At 40.0% G+C, this 17,638-nt stretch overlaps 1 protein-coding gene across 1 annotated transcript in view; it reads left to right on the forward strand.

Moving 5' to 3' along the window:
• Positions 1-17,638, forward strand: part of ATP8B4 (ATPase phospholipid transporting 8B4 (putative)) — a 254,776-nt gene that overhangs the window by 60,450 nt on the left and 176,688 nt on the right. The window contains exon 3 of the mRNA XM_058665877.1: positions 15,135-15,193. Within this exon, the coding sequence (XP_058521860.1) occupies positions 15,135-15,193 (59 nt within the window). The remainder of the gene's footprint in view (positions 1-15,134; positions 15,194-17,638) is intronic.

Here is a 17,638-nt window from a genome sequence, read left to right on the forward strand (position 1 = left end):
TTTGAGGTATTCCCAGATCAGATTCCCGTATGTTCTAGTAAGCACAGGGCCCGGCACAGTCCATCTCCATGATCAGCTGGTGGTTGCAATTGCTGGGTTGGTTCTGCTCTCAGTCCCGACTTGCACTGGAACCAGTGGGTGTTGTAGTCCAGCCTGGTTCTGCCCAGCACGTACTCGACCCTTTTATCAACTAGTGGGAGCTGTAGCCTAGTGGGGGCGACCCACAATAACCCCCTCCAGCCCCGCCTTCCACCCTGGCCTGCCAATGTGCATAGCTGACTAGTCCAATCTATCCCGCATCCCATTTGGCTCCTATATCTATCAATGGGTATTAAAGCTTAGTTCCTTCTAACCTACTCAACTATCTAGCCCTCACGGATGTGGCTAAGTGCCTCTCCATCTAGCCACCCCAGCCCTCGTCCTAGTTCTGATGTCCTCCCGTGGGATTAGTAACCCAAGAGGGGGGAACCCACCACTTCCTTAGTCTGGTCTGTCCCCATCCCTGCCCATGCTATCTAGTGGAAGTAGCTGTCCGGTGAGGGGATCAGCCCCTCAATCCCCCCGCTGGCTCTGCCCTCTCCCTTCCTGGTTCTCACGTGTGCTGGTTGGGTGCTGCATTCAAATCTAGTATAGGTAACCTCACCTTGGCTTTCCGTCTTGTGCACTGGTTTTTGTTGTGACCAAACCCGGCCCGACCCACACCCCGTTGTGGCACCTGGGTTTGCCAGTGGATGACATGAACCGTTTCAGCCTGGTCCACCCCTGACCCATGCCAAATGTATGTTGGTGGGAACTTTCCATGGCCTATTCTGGGTAGTTTCCTGTCGTGCTTCTTGTGCTTATTTTGCACACACCAGGGGGTCCATGAGCCAGCCCTACTCAGTTCACCTTCTGTCCTAGCAGGGACAGTGGTTTTTTTCTGGCTGGCTTTCACCCCGTTCTGGTTCTTGTTGGATGGGAAGATACATGTTTATAGATTGATCATCACCAATTGTGCAGAGTTGCAACAAGAAAGTGCAGAAAAGAGATGTTTCCTGGTTCTTAAGTACTTTGCCCGTTTCTGCATGGCTCTTGCTGAAATGTGGAACTATTTAGACCTAGAGCATGGTGGCATTTTGTTACTGAGGTTATGGACTAGCTTAGGCTCTTGTAACCACCCACCTGCCACAAAGAGGAGCCGTTAGGTCTGTTGCTCAGCACCATCCTTTCCCATCTCTCTGTGGCATTAGGGTGCTGTGGCTGCTTTATCCTCAAATGCTCTTTGCTTGAGTTCTTCTTGGCTCTAATACTGTGGTGTGCTTCACTAGGTCTGAGTGGTGAGCTCCCCCCAGGTTCAGTCATTTGTGTTTCTCTCTCTCAGCTCTTTGCCCCACCGAGAACCCCTCCTGTGGCTTCTGTTGCGTTCTTCGAAGATAATCTGTAAACTGTGGTCTCTGTTATGAATTTCCTGCTTTTCTGTATTTCCAACGGTTGCTGCCTTTGAGGTAATGATTCTATTACTGGAGTTTTAGGTTGTATATAATGATAAAACCTAGGAAAACTAGGATTTTCAGTGTTCATTTTCAGTGCTCATACAGCTTTATTTCCATCTTGGCTGTCTATTTCTTTGTTGCTGCCTAAATATTTTTCCTTGAAAATTTAGAAAATGGCTTCTGTTTTGGCAGGAAAACTCAACCATGTATTGACTAGAATTTTACACCGTTGTAAAACTCACCTTCTGTTTTCACTTCAGCCTATCTTCCTGTCTATATAAATGATTATCAGATATCTAAAGACCTCTTCCATGTTGACTCATGAACTCTTTCTTGTTGGTATTCTTTTAAATTTCTGCTGTTTTTGTTAGAAACCTGCAACTTTTCTTGACATTTGGCATGGTTCACAGTTTCTAGATTTCCACAATCTTACCCTACAATAGGCATTCCACATAAGGCAAGCTGTGTTTTCATTTTTGACTTTGCAACATATAACTTTATTCCAGAGGTTAGACATAGTTTTTTTTTTTTTCTTAGAGAAAGATCTTCCATCTGCTGATTCACTCCGCAAATAGCCACAATGGCCAGAGCTGAGCCAATCTGAAGGCAGGACCTTCTTCTGGGTCTCCCACACAGGCACAGGGTCCCAAGGTTTTGGGCCATACTTGGCTGCTTTCCCATGCCACAACAGGGAGCTGGATGGGAAGCAGGGCTGCCGGGGTTAGAACTGGCACCCATATGAGATCCTGACGCATGCGAGGCGAGGATTTTTAGCCACTAGACTACTGTGCCTGGCCCAGGCCTAGACTTCTGAATAAATGTTTGATGAATGTATCTCACTCTTAGGATTTTTGATGCACTTGGCATTTTCAGTGTTCTTTGTGTGGCTTACAACTGAGTTCGGTAGTCAAGATAAAGTCTGGCTGCTTGGAATGGATTAGAATCTGTGTCTGGTAGCTGTAGGGAATTGGTTTGTACCCCTGGCTTTCTGAGCTTGTGGCTAAGGCTGGAAACGATGAAAAGGCTTGAGTCAGGTGTTACATTTTTGTGTTTAAAAAGTTGGAGTAATTGTAGTTAATATTCAAACTTTTTGAAAGTCTTTGTTATTTATTTAAAGGCACTGTTAGAGAATCTTCCATCTGCTGGTTCACTCCCCAAATGCCTACAATAGTTGGGGCTGGGCCAAATAGTAGCCAGGGACTTCAGCTGGGTTTCCCATGTGGGTGTCGGCACCCAAACACTTGGGCCATTTCCCATTGCTTTCCCAAGCACCTCAGCATGGAGCTGGGTTGGAAGTGACTGAGTCAAGACTCAAACTAGTGTTTCTGTGGCATGCCAATATTGCAGGTAGTGGCTTCATTTGCTATGCTATAAACTGACCCCAATATTCCAGTTTTTAAATTACGCATGACAAAACCTCCAAAGAGATAAACATTTCTAGTGGACAGACCTGTTTTAAAGATAAACAGTACATTTTAGGAGTTAAGCCTGTCCTAAATTGCTTGCATATGAATTTTATAATCATTGCTTGTGTTAGCAGTAATGAGGCAGCTGGAGGGTATTGTACCACCTCCAGGCTGCACCAAGAGAATCCTTGACCATGATAGAACTTAAAGCCCTTGCTGAGGCCAGGTGTCAGCCCATGCATCTCCCTGCACTGGTGGATGGGTTTAGTAATCTGCTGAGTGTCAGTGTTTCTTTGGATAGCTTTATGGAACGGATCAACGAAGATAGCCTTAAAGAGTTGGCATATGGAATCTTTTTTAAAAATGTGTTAGATTTTTATGTGGTTAACACTTTACTCAATGACAGTATCCACTCTCCTTGGAATTTTCACCAACCCAAGAAGAGCGTAAGCATCCTAGAACTCTTCAGTGACACTATCTTATTCCTTGGCAAGCTTTAGCTGGAAAGTGGGGCACCTGGGGCTTGAACCTGTTTTCCAGTGTGGGATGTTGGCATCAGTGGTGTAAACTTTTGTCCGCACAATACTTCCCTCACCTCCGTTATTTCTTTATTGAGTGAGGATTCTATAGAGAAGAAAATGACTATTTCCCGGCTTTAGAGAAAGTATTGATTGTCACTCAGTCCGTACAAATACAATTTTACTATAGTTCATCAGCTTATCAAAGAATGAATTTACAAAAGGGCAGACTAGAATTGGCACATAGAGGGAATTCATGAGTTTTCAATAGGGCCCGGGGGGAGAATTCTCGGTAGGAACTAACCAAAGTCTCCAAGGACAGGACAGAGAAATCCTTCATTAAGACCTTCTTGGTGAAACAGCAGTCAAGCCTGGGAGCAATGATATGTGGGGAGCCATGGGGCCATGAGGTTAAGGTGCATGGTATATGTGATTTACAGTACATGCTGGAGTCTTTCATTTGAGAGAGGCCCCTCGCCCAGGCACATACCCACTTTGTTTCCTAGTTTTCTGTGATGAACATCACACACACCTTCTCCTTATACCTAGCTTATCTTTCAGATTTCTTTTAAAAGGAAGGCAGTTCTACCTTTGAAGTTTGATCCTAGCACAAAAAGTAATCAGACCTTCTTCATAGCCCCATCAAGGAAGTAAGGCTAATGTGTACCTATTATTTATAAGATTAAAAGAAACATGTTCCGCTCTTCATATGGTATCTAGTCTTTTATGTTAGTTCTTAGTATCAACTTTTATTATAATTTTAAATCTCCATTGGGGAATCTGCTTTCAAAGAAATCTATGTGCCAAAGGCTTGCTGAAAGTTTGATTTTTGCTTGCCATCTGGATAGTTCAATTCACATATGCTAGAAGAAGAATGAATTGATAAAACTTCTTTATATCTTTGTGAAACCCTAGTGAGATATGGGAGGAATAAACTCCCAATAAATCAAATTTTCTAACTCTCTGGACCTGATGAGGAAATTGGCTCAACCAAGCGGAAAACAAACCCAAGGCCCTTTAGCATTTGTTTGAATCCCCTAACTCTGTTTCAAGCTTTTTTTGTGAGGACAAACATATAAAAACATTGTGGGAATGTTTCTGTTTTTGCTTCTATTCTCTTTAGTGTTCTGCTTAAATGTCAATAAATCCCAGAAGCTGCAGGTCACCCCTGGGTTTCAATAGGAAACCCCAATTTGGGACACATATTTCTCAATTGTATCAGAATGTGTTCTTGGAATCAAGTCAGGAAATCTTGGAGGCTGGAAACTCTTTTCTTTAAAGCTCTCCCCATTTATTGTTCTTTCCTCATGTCTTTAATGAATTGCTCTGGCTTCTAACCACACAGACCAGATTGTGAAGAATGAAAGAAAATTATGAAAGGAAAAAAGCTTAAGCCATTGATTTCACTTGAGGGAATTTTTCTGAGATTTGTGACCCAACCCAAAAACCTAACTATCCAAAGCCCAAATGATACTCCGTGTTTGGAGACTTTCTTCCTTTTTTGGATGGGTTCCAGACTGGCTTAGGAACATCAGCCTAGGCCATCAGCATTTTATATGAGGACCTCAGATTCCCTGTGGCACTTCATCATTTTTTGATCTGGGAGGTCTGGGTCCTAGTGCCTAGAGGCGTCTTCTAAACCACATTTGGTGAAGAACAGAATGCTCTGGTGTTAATTGAAGAAAGACAGTTGCGCTTCTTAACTGGGAACTCGTCCTTGCTGTGATCACTCCTGGGCCCAGTGAAAGCTTTCCCAGCCACCCTCTGCTCTTGGTTTTGTTAGCAGGACTTCCATGATCATTAGCTGTTGGTACGTACTAACATGTTATGAATTATCCACAGACCAACCTCCAAAAATAATGTGACTGGTTTTCTCTTGCCTACTGGATGTGTAAGATGGGTAATGGATAATTTATTATGATGTGAAAGAGACTAGATTAGGAACTGGGTGTCCCCTGTAAGTACCTGGAGCAAATCAATGGACAGTGGCCAAGTTGTGCCAAAACTATTCAGAATAACAGTAATGGCTTTCCCAGGAAATAAACATATAAGCAACATTAACTAAACTTAGATGATTTTTCCCTGTGCCTATTTCCTATTTTTCATAATTTTTGAAAAAAGGGCTTTCTGGTATTTTACTGTTCATAAAAATGCTTTTCATCCATTTCCTTATCCAATGATCATAAATCAAAGTGGCATTGTTTTACAGAGAAATCATAGATAAGGCTGGATTGTGAGGTAAAGTGTGCTCACATAGATGGGCCTCTGGCCTCAACATTCTGACCTCTTTTTTTCTGTTATTTTTATTTTGATACAGATTTACAAGCACAGGGCATCATCCCTCCTCCCCTCCTGCCTCCCTATATCTCCTTCCTATTATTTGATCCCAACTTATTACAATAGCATAGTCATTCACTTTGTCATTACAAACTTGATTTTGTGATGCCATGCTATGATACATTTATGTAAGTATAGGAAAAGGAAGAAAATAAAATAGTGTAACATAGAATAAAAAATAGTACTTGGAATTCTCTTATTGGGGAGTAAAGACACATGCTATATCCATGTATTTCCCAGTATAGTAATCTTCCTAGTACAGTTTTTTGGTGTGTGTGCTCTATGTATCCATTGTCCCATATCAACGACTATATGATACCTGTCTTTTGGGACTGACTTATTGCACTAACCCTAATGGCTTCCAGATGGGTCTGTTTTGTTGCAAATGATAATATTTCATTGTTTTGTATAGCTGAGTAGTATTTCATGGAGTAAAAGTATCAGATTTTCTCTATCCATTCTTCTATAGATGGGCATTTGGATTGGTTCTATGTCTTAAACATTATGCATTGTGCTGCTATAATCTTGGGGCTGCAGGTACCCTTTTCATATGAAGAGTTCATTTAATTTTGATATATTCCCAGGAGTAAGATGGCTGGTTTTATGCAAAGTCTATTTTCAGTTGTCTGAAGTTGCTGACTTCCATAGTGGTTGCACTAGTTTACATTTTGATGAGTCCTAAAAATCTTGACAGCAGAGACAATATGTTGCAGTGAAAAATTTCTAGCAGGGTAGGATTGCAGTCCTCCTAATCTTTTAAGCATTTCCCCCCTCCAAATGGAAAGAGAAGCACAAGTGAATATAGCTTTAAAATATTATCTTAAATCAGCAATGACAAAACGTCAGCCTGCCAGATAATTATTTTTAGAGGGGGGAAAGAGGAAGTTGTGGCTTTCTGGTTGATTATCCTGAAATGAGGTTATTCCTTTTGGTAAGTGTTCCTAACATATAACCGGTTGAAAAATGTTTGCTTTCTAAACTAAGTGAGGTATCTTAGTTATCTTGGAGGGTGTAACAGGGAGCACATGGCTTGAATATAAACATTCTAATTGGTTCATGGATTTTTTGATTAAGGAAGACATCAAATTATATTGGCTTCATGCTGCTTTGCAGGGAGAATCTATTCCTGTAATTCTTTTTTTTTTTTTTTTTGCTTTGCCAGTAAAAAGGAATAAAGAGTTTAATCTATTATACCTTTCAATTTCCCATAATGATTGCTTAAAACTATTCCTGTATTTCTGTATGGAGGAGGATTTTGAAGGTTTAATTACTTTTTAAAAATTATAATTCTGGAGTAGATCTAAAACAAGTTTAAAAGAATTTTGTCCTGTTGGTGACTGATTGCTTGGATCACTAGCATGGTGAAAGAATGTTTCCTGTCTAAGCAGTGTCTGTCTCAGGCTGCTTAGATATCACAAAACAATGCTAAGACCATTGCCAACTTCATTTTGTGTCCCAGGTGTCTTTTACTCAGCAAATGATAAGGCAATAGCAGCTCTCCAGGTGTATTCTAGAAAGTTCAGTTTCAAGTTTATAGCCATATTGTGGTTGAGAGAAATAATTAGAATGACTGATTGGAGGACATGCTGGTTGCTGATTCAGATATCCTATAAGAGATGCTTAAGTTTAATAAACTAATCAACAAATGTATAAAGAGACTGTGATTGGCCCCTATGAATGTATTTTTGGAGATGTTCCATAGGGTTGTTATAGAACACAGCTTTAAAAAACCATTTTAAAGTTATTTTTAAAAAGATTTATTGGAAGAGAGAGAAAGGCAAGGTAAGGAGAGAGTGAGAGCAAGAGAGAAGTCTTCCTTTGATTGATTCACTCCCAAATGCTATAGTAGCTGGGGCTGGGCTAGTGTGAAGCCAGGAGCTTCTTCTGGGTCTTCACCATGGGTGTGGAGGCCCAAGCTCTTGGGCCATCCTCTGCTGCTTTCCTAGGCACATTGCTACTAGAGCCGCTGGGACTCAAACTGGTGCCCAGGGTGCTGAAACCATAGGCAGAAACTTAACTGGCTACACTAAGGTGCCTAACCTCCATTTTTAAAGTTTTTTTTTTAAATACCAAATAGTGACTTCATGACATTCTTAAAGAAATCAATGCCTAAGCTAAAAACTAGTAGTAATAGTGCTTTCCTTAAGAAATTGGTTTATTGTCACTCAAAATAACTGCAATAGGTAGCTGTCTGCTTTTTCTGCAGTTTGTGACCTACCTGGGTCATGATGTATGATGTCTCTGTGTGTGTGTTCAAGAGTGGAGGCAGGAGGGATATTTTCTGGTTTACATCCAAATGCCTGCAATAACTCTCAATGGAGCTAAGAGCTGGAAGTCCAAGCTAGATTGTGCAGATGGGTGGCAGGAACCCAATTTCTTCATTCATCACCATTGCCGCACAGCAGCTGCACTGGTGGACACTGCAGTCAGGAGTTGGAGCCAGGAACTGGACCCTGGTTCTCTGATGGGGAACACTGACAGGATGAAATTCAAGCTAAATGCCTGCTTCCTGCTCTACATCCTCAGGGAAGGCTTTGGAGATGGTTTTGCCTGTAAACATTCTTGCAGATCTGAAAAACTTTCATTCCTGCATGATATTTATTTGACTGGATATAGAATTCAAAGATTGAAAATCTTTTAAAACATTCAAATATTATAGTGTCTCCTAGTATACTTGTTGCTGATGAGAAATAAGTTAGTCTAACTCTTGTGTCTCTGGAGCTATATGTATATATATTTTCTCCTTGTCCTTGGAACTCAAAATTTTGTGAAGACTTTTTTCCTTAAATTTATCCTTATTAGCACTTGGTGGCCCATTTATTCAAGGAGTAAGTTTCTTGCATTTATTTCCTCTCATTCCTTATATTCCCTTCTCCTAAGTTAGCTTTTCCCAATTTTACCCTCTCTGTCATTTTAATATGTACCTTTCTTCCTGTCCATTTAGTGCTTTTATTTGCCAAGAACTCTTTCTGATTGTTTTCTTGGTTCATGTTTGTGTTACCTGTGTGTTAAGTCTTCTTGAATATCTTCAAGGTACTAACTTAACAAGAAAAATCACCCCTTTTTCTTATGTGACTTTAGCATTGTCTCTTTTCCTTGGATCCCCCACACCCGCCACTTTTTTTTAAAATTAATTACATTACATTATGTGACAGATTTATAGATACTGAGATTCTCCCCACCCCTCTCCATACCCTCCCCCCATGGTGGATTCCTCCGCCTTGTTGCATTACCACAGTTCAAATTCAGTTGAGATTCTTTCATTGCAAGCATATACCAAGCAGAGTCCAGCATCTTATTGTCCAGATAAATTCAATAGCTTGTTGGGGAGACCATCTCTGGTCTGAAGATAGAGCCGGCAGAGTATCATCCCAATCAATTAAAAACCCCAACATAACATCAGCAACAATTTATAATGTGGAGTTAATTGACATAGTATTGAGTAACCAATATGTTGAATAAAAAAATGCAGATTCTTAACCACATCCTGTGACTACTTCATTGACATTTCAATTTTAGTTTATATACAACTGGTTCTATACATCTTAAAATGGCTATAGATTACTGTTCAGCTGTCTCGTGTCTATTTTCATTATAATAGTTAGCATCTTATAGCGTTGAAGCAAAATTTTGCTGAACCTGGCTTTTTTTTTTTGGGTAGTCTAGACTGGCTTATAACTCTAACGACATATGTCAACAGTTTAGGTGCAGAGCAGTTTTAGGAGGGGTGTGCAGAGAAATCTTCAATACCCTAGTGAGGAGTAACTAATCTTTGTATCCCACCAGTGAAGTATAAGTGAATCCATGCTGACTGTTTCCTGATTCTAAGCTTTCCTTGTTGTTCTCTATCTATTCTAGATTTTTTGTTTGTTTGGTTATTTGTTTTGAGGGGTTTCTGGAGCGATCCTGATGGTCATTGCCAAGAGAGGGTGGGGATCCAAAATTGGAACCAAATGAGGACCAGAGAAGGCTCCCCTCCCTAGTCCCAAAGGAAGTTTACTGTTCTGCTTCTGTGGACTGCTCAGGGCTCCTGGCTGTTATTCTGATACCCTTGGATCCTGTGAGAAAGGATTTGGACTTCTTCCATCCCATGTGGTAGATCCAAGCGGGAGTGGACCCGCCACTTTTTTTTTCTGGATTTCTCAGATTAGTGCGGTTCCCATGGCATTGTTTCTTTCTAGGCCTCTGCTTTAAATATGACTGACCAGTGAGTATCCAGCAGCCAGAAAGACTGTTGTTGGTTAGTGGAGCAGCCTGGGTCAGGCAGGCTCTAGGTGAACTGAATTTGCCGTACCTTCTGTGGAGCCTCAGACCCTTCTCTTGTAGGTGTAAACACCCTGTTGTGGGGTCTATTCTCTTTAGCAGGTGAAGCAGAGGGTTGAATGGACCAACTCTGTTGACCTGTAGGTCAGGTAATAATGTAATTTACCATAGAAATTGGGATAATGTTGATGATCTTGACAGAATCATGGATCTGAACCCCAACTGTCACCCTGCCTGTAATGCACTCTTGGTATGGGTGCTTGTTGAGTGAATTAGGAGCTACACTGGGGTTCTCTCCGGAAGACTGCTCTTCCACTGTTTTTGGTGGAGATGGTCTACTCCTTTCCCTCAGGAACAATGATCCCATCTGCTTTCTATTTTCTTCTCTAGGCTTTCTTCAAAATTTATGAATCTCTAATAGCCAACTATTCTTGTTTCCCAGTACTGTTTATGTTCCTATTCTTTTTCTTTAAAATATTTTCTGCCACTTTGGTGGAAAATAAAGAAGTAAGGGAGGTAAAAAGCATACTCAGTTTACTATCTTACCCTGGAAGCTTTCATCTTTTTTATTCCATTTTAGACATGCAGGCTTCCTATATTTTATTTTTTATGTCACTTCTTTTTGGAACCAAAAAAATTTAAAGATGATTGTGCAGGAGTGGGTTTACAATGATAGGTCATAAACCCTTTAGTCTATTTTCCTTTTATTATTGAAATTACATCTGGATGGTCCCATGAGGTCTATGAAATATTGGACATTAAATCATTGACGCTCTGAGCCATTCTCAGTGGGAATTGTTATGGGGGTTTGTTTTCAGCTTCGTTTTCTTGCAGGATGTGACTTGTTACCAAGAGAGGTTTATGTCCCTTCATACACTGTGGTAACATATGGAAGAACATTTGATTCCTCCAAAGAAAATATAAGTCTAGAATACTCTGGTTAAATGGAAAAAGTGTAGGGATTTAGAATAAAAGCTGGAATCGAAATAGACCTTAATGAAGGACGCAAAGCCTCCAGCCATTATTAGTCTATGAAGACTCAGTTCAAATAGGCAAGTGCAGAAATAAAGACTTAATAATAAAGACTGAGAAGCAACAAGAACACCTGATGGCTTTAAGATTTTCTGAGATGAGAGCTAGCTAGATACCTTGAAGACAATTCTAGACCAACCGTAGACATTGTTTGGCCTCTCTGGGAAAAGGCTAGTGTCAGTCTTTGTAGAGTGGATATGCTGGATAGCATTGTTCCAACACGTTCATGGAAACAGACTCTGATGTTTAGAGGGCATAAAACTAGGTCCAGAGCTATAGAATGCTGCTTTTAACTATGACTCATTCGAGTGTAAAGTTTAAAAATTATTGTCATCTGGATGCATATGCTCTAAGGTAAATCAATTAGTATACTGGTTAAAGAGCATCTCTGACTTTTTTTAACAGCAAAAATTAATGTATACATTTATTTATTTTTTTTGTTTTGTTTTTTTTTTTAATTTTATTTTTAATTCATTAATTACATTGTATTATGTGACACAGTTTCATAGGTACTGGGATTCTCCCCACCCCTCCCCAAACCCTCCCACCATGGTGGATTCCTCCACCTTGTTGCATAACCACAGTTCAAGTTCAGTTGAGATTCCCCCATTGCAAGCATATACCAAACATAGAGTCCAGCATCTTATTGTCTAGTCAAGTTCAACGGCTTCTTAGGTATACCCTCTCTGGTCTGAAGACAGAGCCAGCAGAGTATCATCCCGATCAATTAAAAGCTCCAACATACCATCAGCAAAAATTTACATCATTATGGAATTAATTGACATAGTAATGAGTAACCAATATGGTAAAAGTAAATGCGATTTCTTATCCGCCTTCTGTGACCACCTCATTGACATTTCAATTTTGGTTTATACACAACATATAACATTCATAACATAACTTGTTATACATAACATCATATCATCTTAAATTAAGGCAAACATGTGGTATTTAACCTTTTGGGATTGGCTCATTTCCCTTAGCATTATGGTTTCCAGTTTGGCCCATTTGGCCACAAAGAACTGCATTTTGTTTTTTTTAATAGCTGAGTAGTATTCCATGGAGTAGATGAACCATAGCTTTCTTATCCAATCGTCTGCTGATGGGCATTTTGGCTGCTTCCATGTTTTTGCAATTACTGATTGTGCTGCTATGAACATAGGAGTGCATGTTGGTTTCTCATAAAACAAGTGTTCTGGATATATTCCTAGGAGTGCTATTGCCGGGTCATACGGTATGTTGTATTTGAGTTGTTTGAATGTTCTCCATACTGATTTCCATAGAGGCTGTACCAGCCTGCAGCCCCACCAGCAGTGGAGTAGGGTTCCCTTTTCCCCGCAACCTCGCCAACAAGTGTTGTTGGTGCTTTTATTCATGTGGGCCAGTCTTACTGGCGTTAGGTGGTACCTCATTGATGTTTTAATTTGGATTTCCCTTATTAATGTATACATTTAATGCAAAATGCTAGCAGGCAAGGTTTGCCTTTTGTCCCATGGATGAAGAGCCCATTGCCTCTAGCCTCCCAATACTTTTTTTTTCAGTTGTTTTACTATTCCTGGCTTGTGGTAGTGATAAATGAATTATCTATGGGTGGGTATTGAGATATGTTAGAGTACTTGGGTTCAATACCCACTTCCAGCTCTTGATTCCCATTTCCTACTAATGCAGATCCAGGAAGACATGGTGTAGAGTGACTGTGTTCCTGCCACCCACATGAAAGACCTGGATGGAGTCCCCAGTTTTTAGCTTTGGTCTGGTCCAGTCCCAGCCATTGGAGGCATCTGGAGAGTCAACACTTGGGATGAAATACATCTCTGAATATCTGTCTATTACTCTTTTGTCAAATAAAAATAGAATTTTAAATTTGTCTGCCCTTTAAACTTTTAAGTCCCCTTACCCTCAAAAGTAATATTTTGGTCTTTGATATTTTTGCTGTTTGTTGAAGAATCAAAAGCGAGAAAGGATAGTGCTTTTTAAAACTTACTTGAAAGAATTACACACAGAGATGGTGGGAAGAAAGGAAGAGAGAGATCCAGAGAAATAGTGATGGAGAGAGAAGGGAAGGAAGAAGACAGATTGACAGACCAATATTCCATCTGCTGATTCACTCCCTAAACTGCCACAATGGTCAGAGCTGGGCTGGTCAGAAGCTGGAAGCCATGAATTTCCTTTGAGTCTCCTCCATGAGTGCAGGGGCCCAAAGATGTGAGCCATCCTCCATTGCTTTTCCAGGCCATTAGCAAGAAGCTGGATCAGAATGATACAGCTGGGATGCAAACAGGCACCCATATGGGATGCCAGTGCTGAAGGTGGAGGTTTAGCTTGCTATACCACTGTGCCAGGATTCGGAACATTTCTTTCAGGTGGTCGGTTGCTTGAAAGGTCGTTTCCAGATTTCAAAGATATATGTAGTAATTGCATGCTCATTTAGGTGTTAGAAGCTCTTGATATTAGTTTAATATTATCAATAGTTAAGTGAGTCAGACTGGAGAGAGAAAAAATCACAGGGAAGTCACTGTCCTATACAGGCAACAAGGAAACCATGTAGGTAGGTACCAAACAATTAGAACACTCCACAAATGGTGGAGATGCTACTGTAACTATAGACAGGGTGCCAGGTATTGGGAGCAGTCCTCAGAGGTGACCTTCAGATTTGGGAGTTGGGCTAGGTGGGCTACTAGAGACATGCAGATTTCTTCTGCACGTTTACAAAGTATTAGTGATGTCTTAAGATTCATGGTGCCTGACATAGGCGGATGGCTGTGAAAATGTATTCATCTCTCCTTCATCTTCATCATCTTCCTTTAACTTCCACTCTTCCTCCCCTTCACTTTCTTCTTGATTTTCCTTCTTCAGCCATAACATATGTCTCTAAGTTACTTTCTACCTCCTGGAATCCTCTGTCGTGATTTGTGCCTTGTCTAAACTCAGATTCTTACCTCTTTCCCTATGCCCTTTAGTGCCTGTTACTTCCCAAGTTAGAGAACTATATGTGTAAGTACTCTCAGGTGAGATGGTCAAGCTACTCATCATGATAGTCCATTCTTGACATTTAGTGATGATTTTACTTCCCATAGTTTTTTTTAAGATTCATTTTTATTAGAAAGGCAGATTTTACAGAGGAAGAGACAGAAGGTCTTACAATCACTGGTTCACTCTTCAATTGGCTGCAACGAACAGAGCTGAGCTGATACAAAGCTGGGAGTGAGAAGCTTCTTCGGGTTTCCCATGTGTGTCCAGTGGCCCAAAAAACATGAGTTGTCCTATTCTGCTTTGTCAGGCCATAATCGGGGAGCTGGATTGGAAGTGGAGCTGCCAGGACAGGGACAAGTGCCCATATGAGATGCTGGTGCCACAGGTTGGAAAATTAGCCTACTGTGCCAACCCTTCTCTCCATAGCTTTTAATCACTCTATCATAAACATCTGGACAACTCTGTTAGTCACTTCAGTAAAAAGTAAAAGGAGCTTGCTGTCCTTACTATAAAGCAAACTGCTGATGGTCCCAGGGTACTATCTTTTTTCACCCTTTGCTAACCTTAATTTCTTCTCTACCATGACCTTTGGGCTTGGGGTTTTTTGTGTATTTTATTTGTGTGTACTAGTGCTTGTATTTGCATTACAACTTCTGATTAAAGGTGGATCTCCTGATCATTCTGTTGATAAGCCTGGATTGTTTAGAAATACCACCTAGGGTTCTGTAACCGTGAAATAAGTGGCCTGGCTTGTTTTATTTACCTGTATTATGTATTATGACTTTGTAGCAGTGAACATGCCTACCTAAAGTACACTGGCTGTTTAGCAGTTCCTTCTTTAGGAACTACTTGCTGTGAAGTGTCGCTTCAGAACTTAAAGGACACAGAAATTGGAGACACATACTGTTTCTCTTTATGACTGGCACCAGAAAGACAATGAGAAACATTGCAGCTTTCCATTTTGAGACTTTCCAATATGTGTTCCAACATTAGGCTGGAAAAAGCCAACACCCCTCACATTTTTGAAAGAAAGCGTCCAACAATCAAAGTAAACCAACTGATGTTACTTTAATGTGTTATACATTTTTGTAAGTATAAAATTTAATTTTATACCTGATTTTTCATTTCTTTAGAAGTGGAACGAGTAGTGAAAGCCAATGACCGTGAATATAATGAAAAGTTCCAGTACGCTGTGAGTAAAATACACATGGCTTATATATTTTGGGATGCATCTTTCTCTAAGTAATTTCAGTGGAATTCAAACCCTTGTAGAACTTTGTGCCATCACTAAGTATTTACTGGTCCCTTTTAATACCAAACTGCCAATTTTTCTATTAATACAGGACTTAATAGTTAATTTCATATATATTTCTCTCTTGAACTAAGGGCTCAGTATATTTTTGGCATGGAGTGGTGATAAAATATTTGAATTGATGCTTAATTTTGGTGTCTCTTTGGATACTATAATACATAGAAATAATACAAAAATGAGACTTACTGATAATTATGTTGGAAGTGGTGTTAGTGGCTGATGATAAATGACATTGGGTTTTTTAAATTAAAAATTTGTGATAAAATTTTTATTTTATAGTGAAAGGTATTTTGATTTTGCTAAATAAAAAGTTTATGTTGAGATTCTTTCAATGCAAGCATATACCAAACATAGAGTCCAGCATCTTATTGTCCAGATAAGTTCAACAGCATCTTGGGGAGACCATCTCTGGTTTGAAGTTAGAGCCGGCAGAGTATCATCTCAATCAATTAAAAGCCCCAACATAACATCAGCAACAATTTATAACGTTATGGAGTTAGTTGACATAGTATTGAGTACCCAATATGTTAAAAAAAACCCGCAAGTTCTCTACCACATCCCGTGACTTCTTCATTGACATTTCAATTTTAGTTTATATACAACCAGTTCTATACACCTGAAAATGTCTATAGATTACTATTCAACTGTCTCATGTTAATGCAACAAGGTGGAGGAATCCACCATGGGGAGAGGGTTTGGGGGAATCCCAGTACCTATAAAAATGTGTCACATAATTCAATGTAATTAATAATAAAAAAAGAAAAGCTACCAGCACGTAATGGTTACTCAATTCATAATTAGTGAATGACTTGAGGGAATAAAGACTCAATAGGTCACTCCATGACTTATTGATTCTGCAAAAAAAAAAAGTTTACTTTGAACAAACAAACCATGGTTCAGTAGAAAAACAGGCAAGGACTATAAATCTAATGAAAAGCACTTAACTTCACTTATATAAAATTTTTAAAAGACATGTATTTATTGTTATTGGAAAGGCAGATTTACAGGGAGGAGAGACAAAGATTTTCCATGTGCTACTTCTCTCCCCAAGGGGCCACAATGGCTGGAGCTGAGCTGAGCTGGAGCCAGGAGCCTCTTCTGGATTTCCTGCATGGGTGCAGGGTCCCAAGGCTTTGGGCCATTCTGTACTGCTTTCCTAGGCCACAAGCAGGGAGCTGGATGGGAAGTGGGGCAGCTGGGACATGAACCAGTGCTCACGTGGGATCCTAGCAATTACAAGACAAGGATTTAGATGCTGAGCTATCATGCTGGTCCCATTTATATAAGTTTTAAAACAGTCACAAAATCATTAAAAGTATAGTAACCTACTGTCTTCCTAAAGTACTGCTATTACTATTACTACATTAAAGCTGCAGTAATTTGTCAAAACCATATTTTCGGCAAAACTGATACTTATGAATTTTTAATTTTAGTCCTGTATATAAGGGAGAACATGTGATAACCTCCTGTGTCTGATATATTTTCCTCAACATGGTGTCTTCCAGTTCCAATTATTTTGCTGCAAATGACATTTAATTTAAATTGACAAATACTGTTTCATTGGGTATATATAACATCACACATGTATATCATACATATATGTTTCATGCATATATACACACACATATATAACAGTTGAATCTGTTTATCTGATGATGAACATGTTTGAGTTCATATTTTGACTGTTGTGAACAGTGCTGTTAACATACCTGACTGAGAAAGTATCTCTTCGGTACAATGAATTCCTGCCTTGGAATGTATACCCAGTAGTGTGATTATAGGATGATATGGCTGATCTGTTTCTAGTTTTTAAAGAAAATGCTCTCCTCAGTGGCTTCACTAATTTACATGACTACCAGTGGTGTATAAGAATGTGGATTTTTCTATAAGCAGTTCCATCTGAATGCAGGAAAGTATGTGCAGGGTAAATTTTCTGGCTATTAGATTGGAATTGTTACATTGACAAAATGAGTGAGCATGATTAAAAAGTGGGGATTTTAAGTTTGTGCTGAATTTTTCTTTTTAAAATATTTATTTGAAAGGCAGAGTTAACATTGAGAGAGGCAGAGGGAGAAGGAGAGAGATCTTCCATCTTCTGGTTCATTCCCCAATTGTCCACGCTGTCCAGAACTGAGTCAGGCTCAAGCCAGAAGCCAGGGGCTTCCTCTCCTACATTGGGTGCAGAGGCACAAGCATCTGGGCCTTTCTCCACTGCTTTTCCAGGCATGTTAGAAGGGAGCTGGATAAGAAGTGGAGCAGCTGGGCCTTAACTGGGTGCCCATATGAGATACTAGCCCTGCAGGTGATTGCCTCACTTGCGGTACC

Source organism: Ochotona princeps, chromosome 6 (genome assembly GCF_030435755.1).
Source record: "Ochotona princeps isolate mOchPri1 chromosome 6, mOchPri1.hap1, whole genome shotgun sequence".
NCBI lineage: Eukaryota > Metazoa > Chordata > Mammalia > Lagomorpha > Ochotonidae > Ochotona > Ochotona princeps.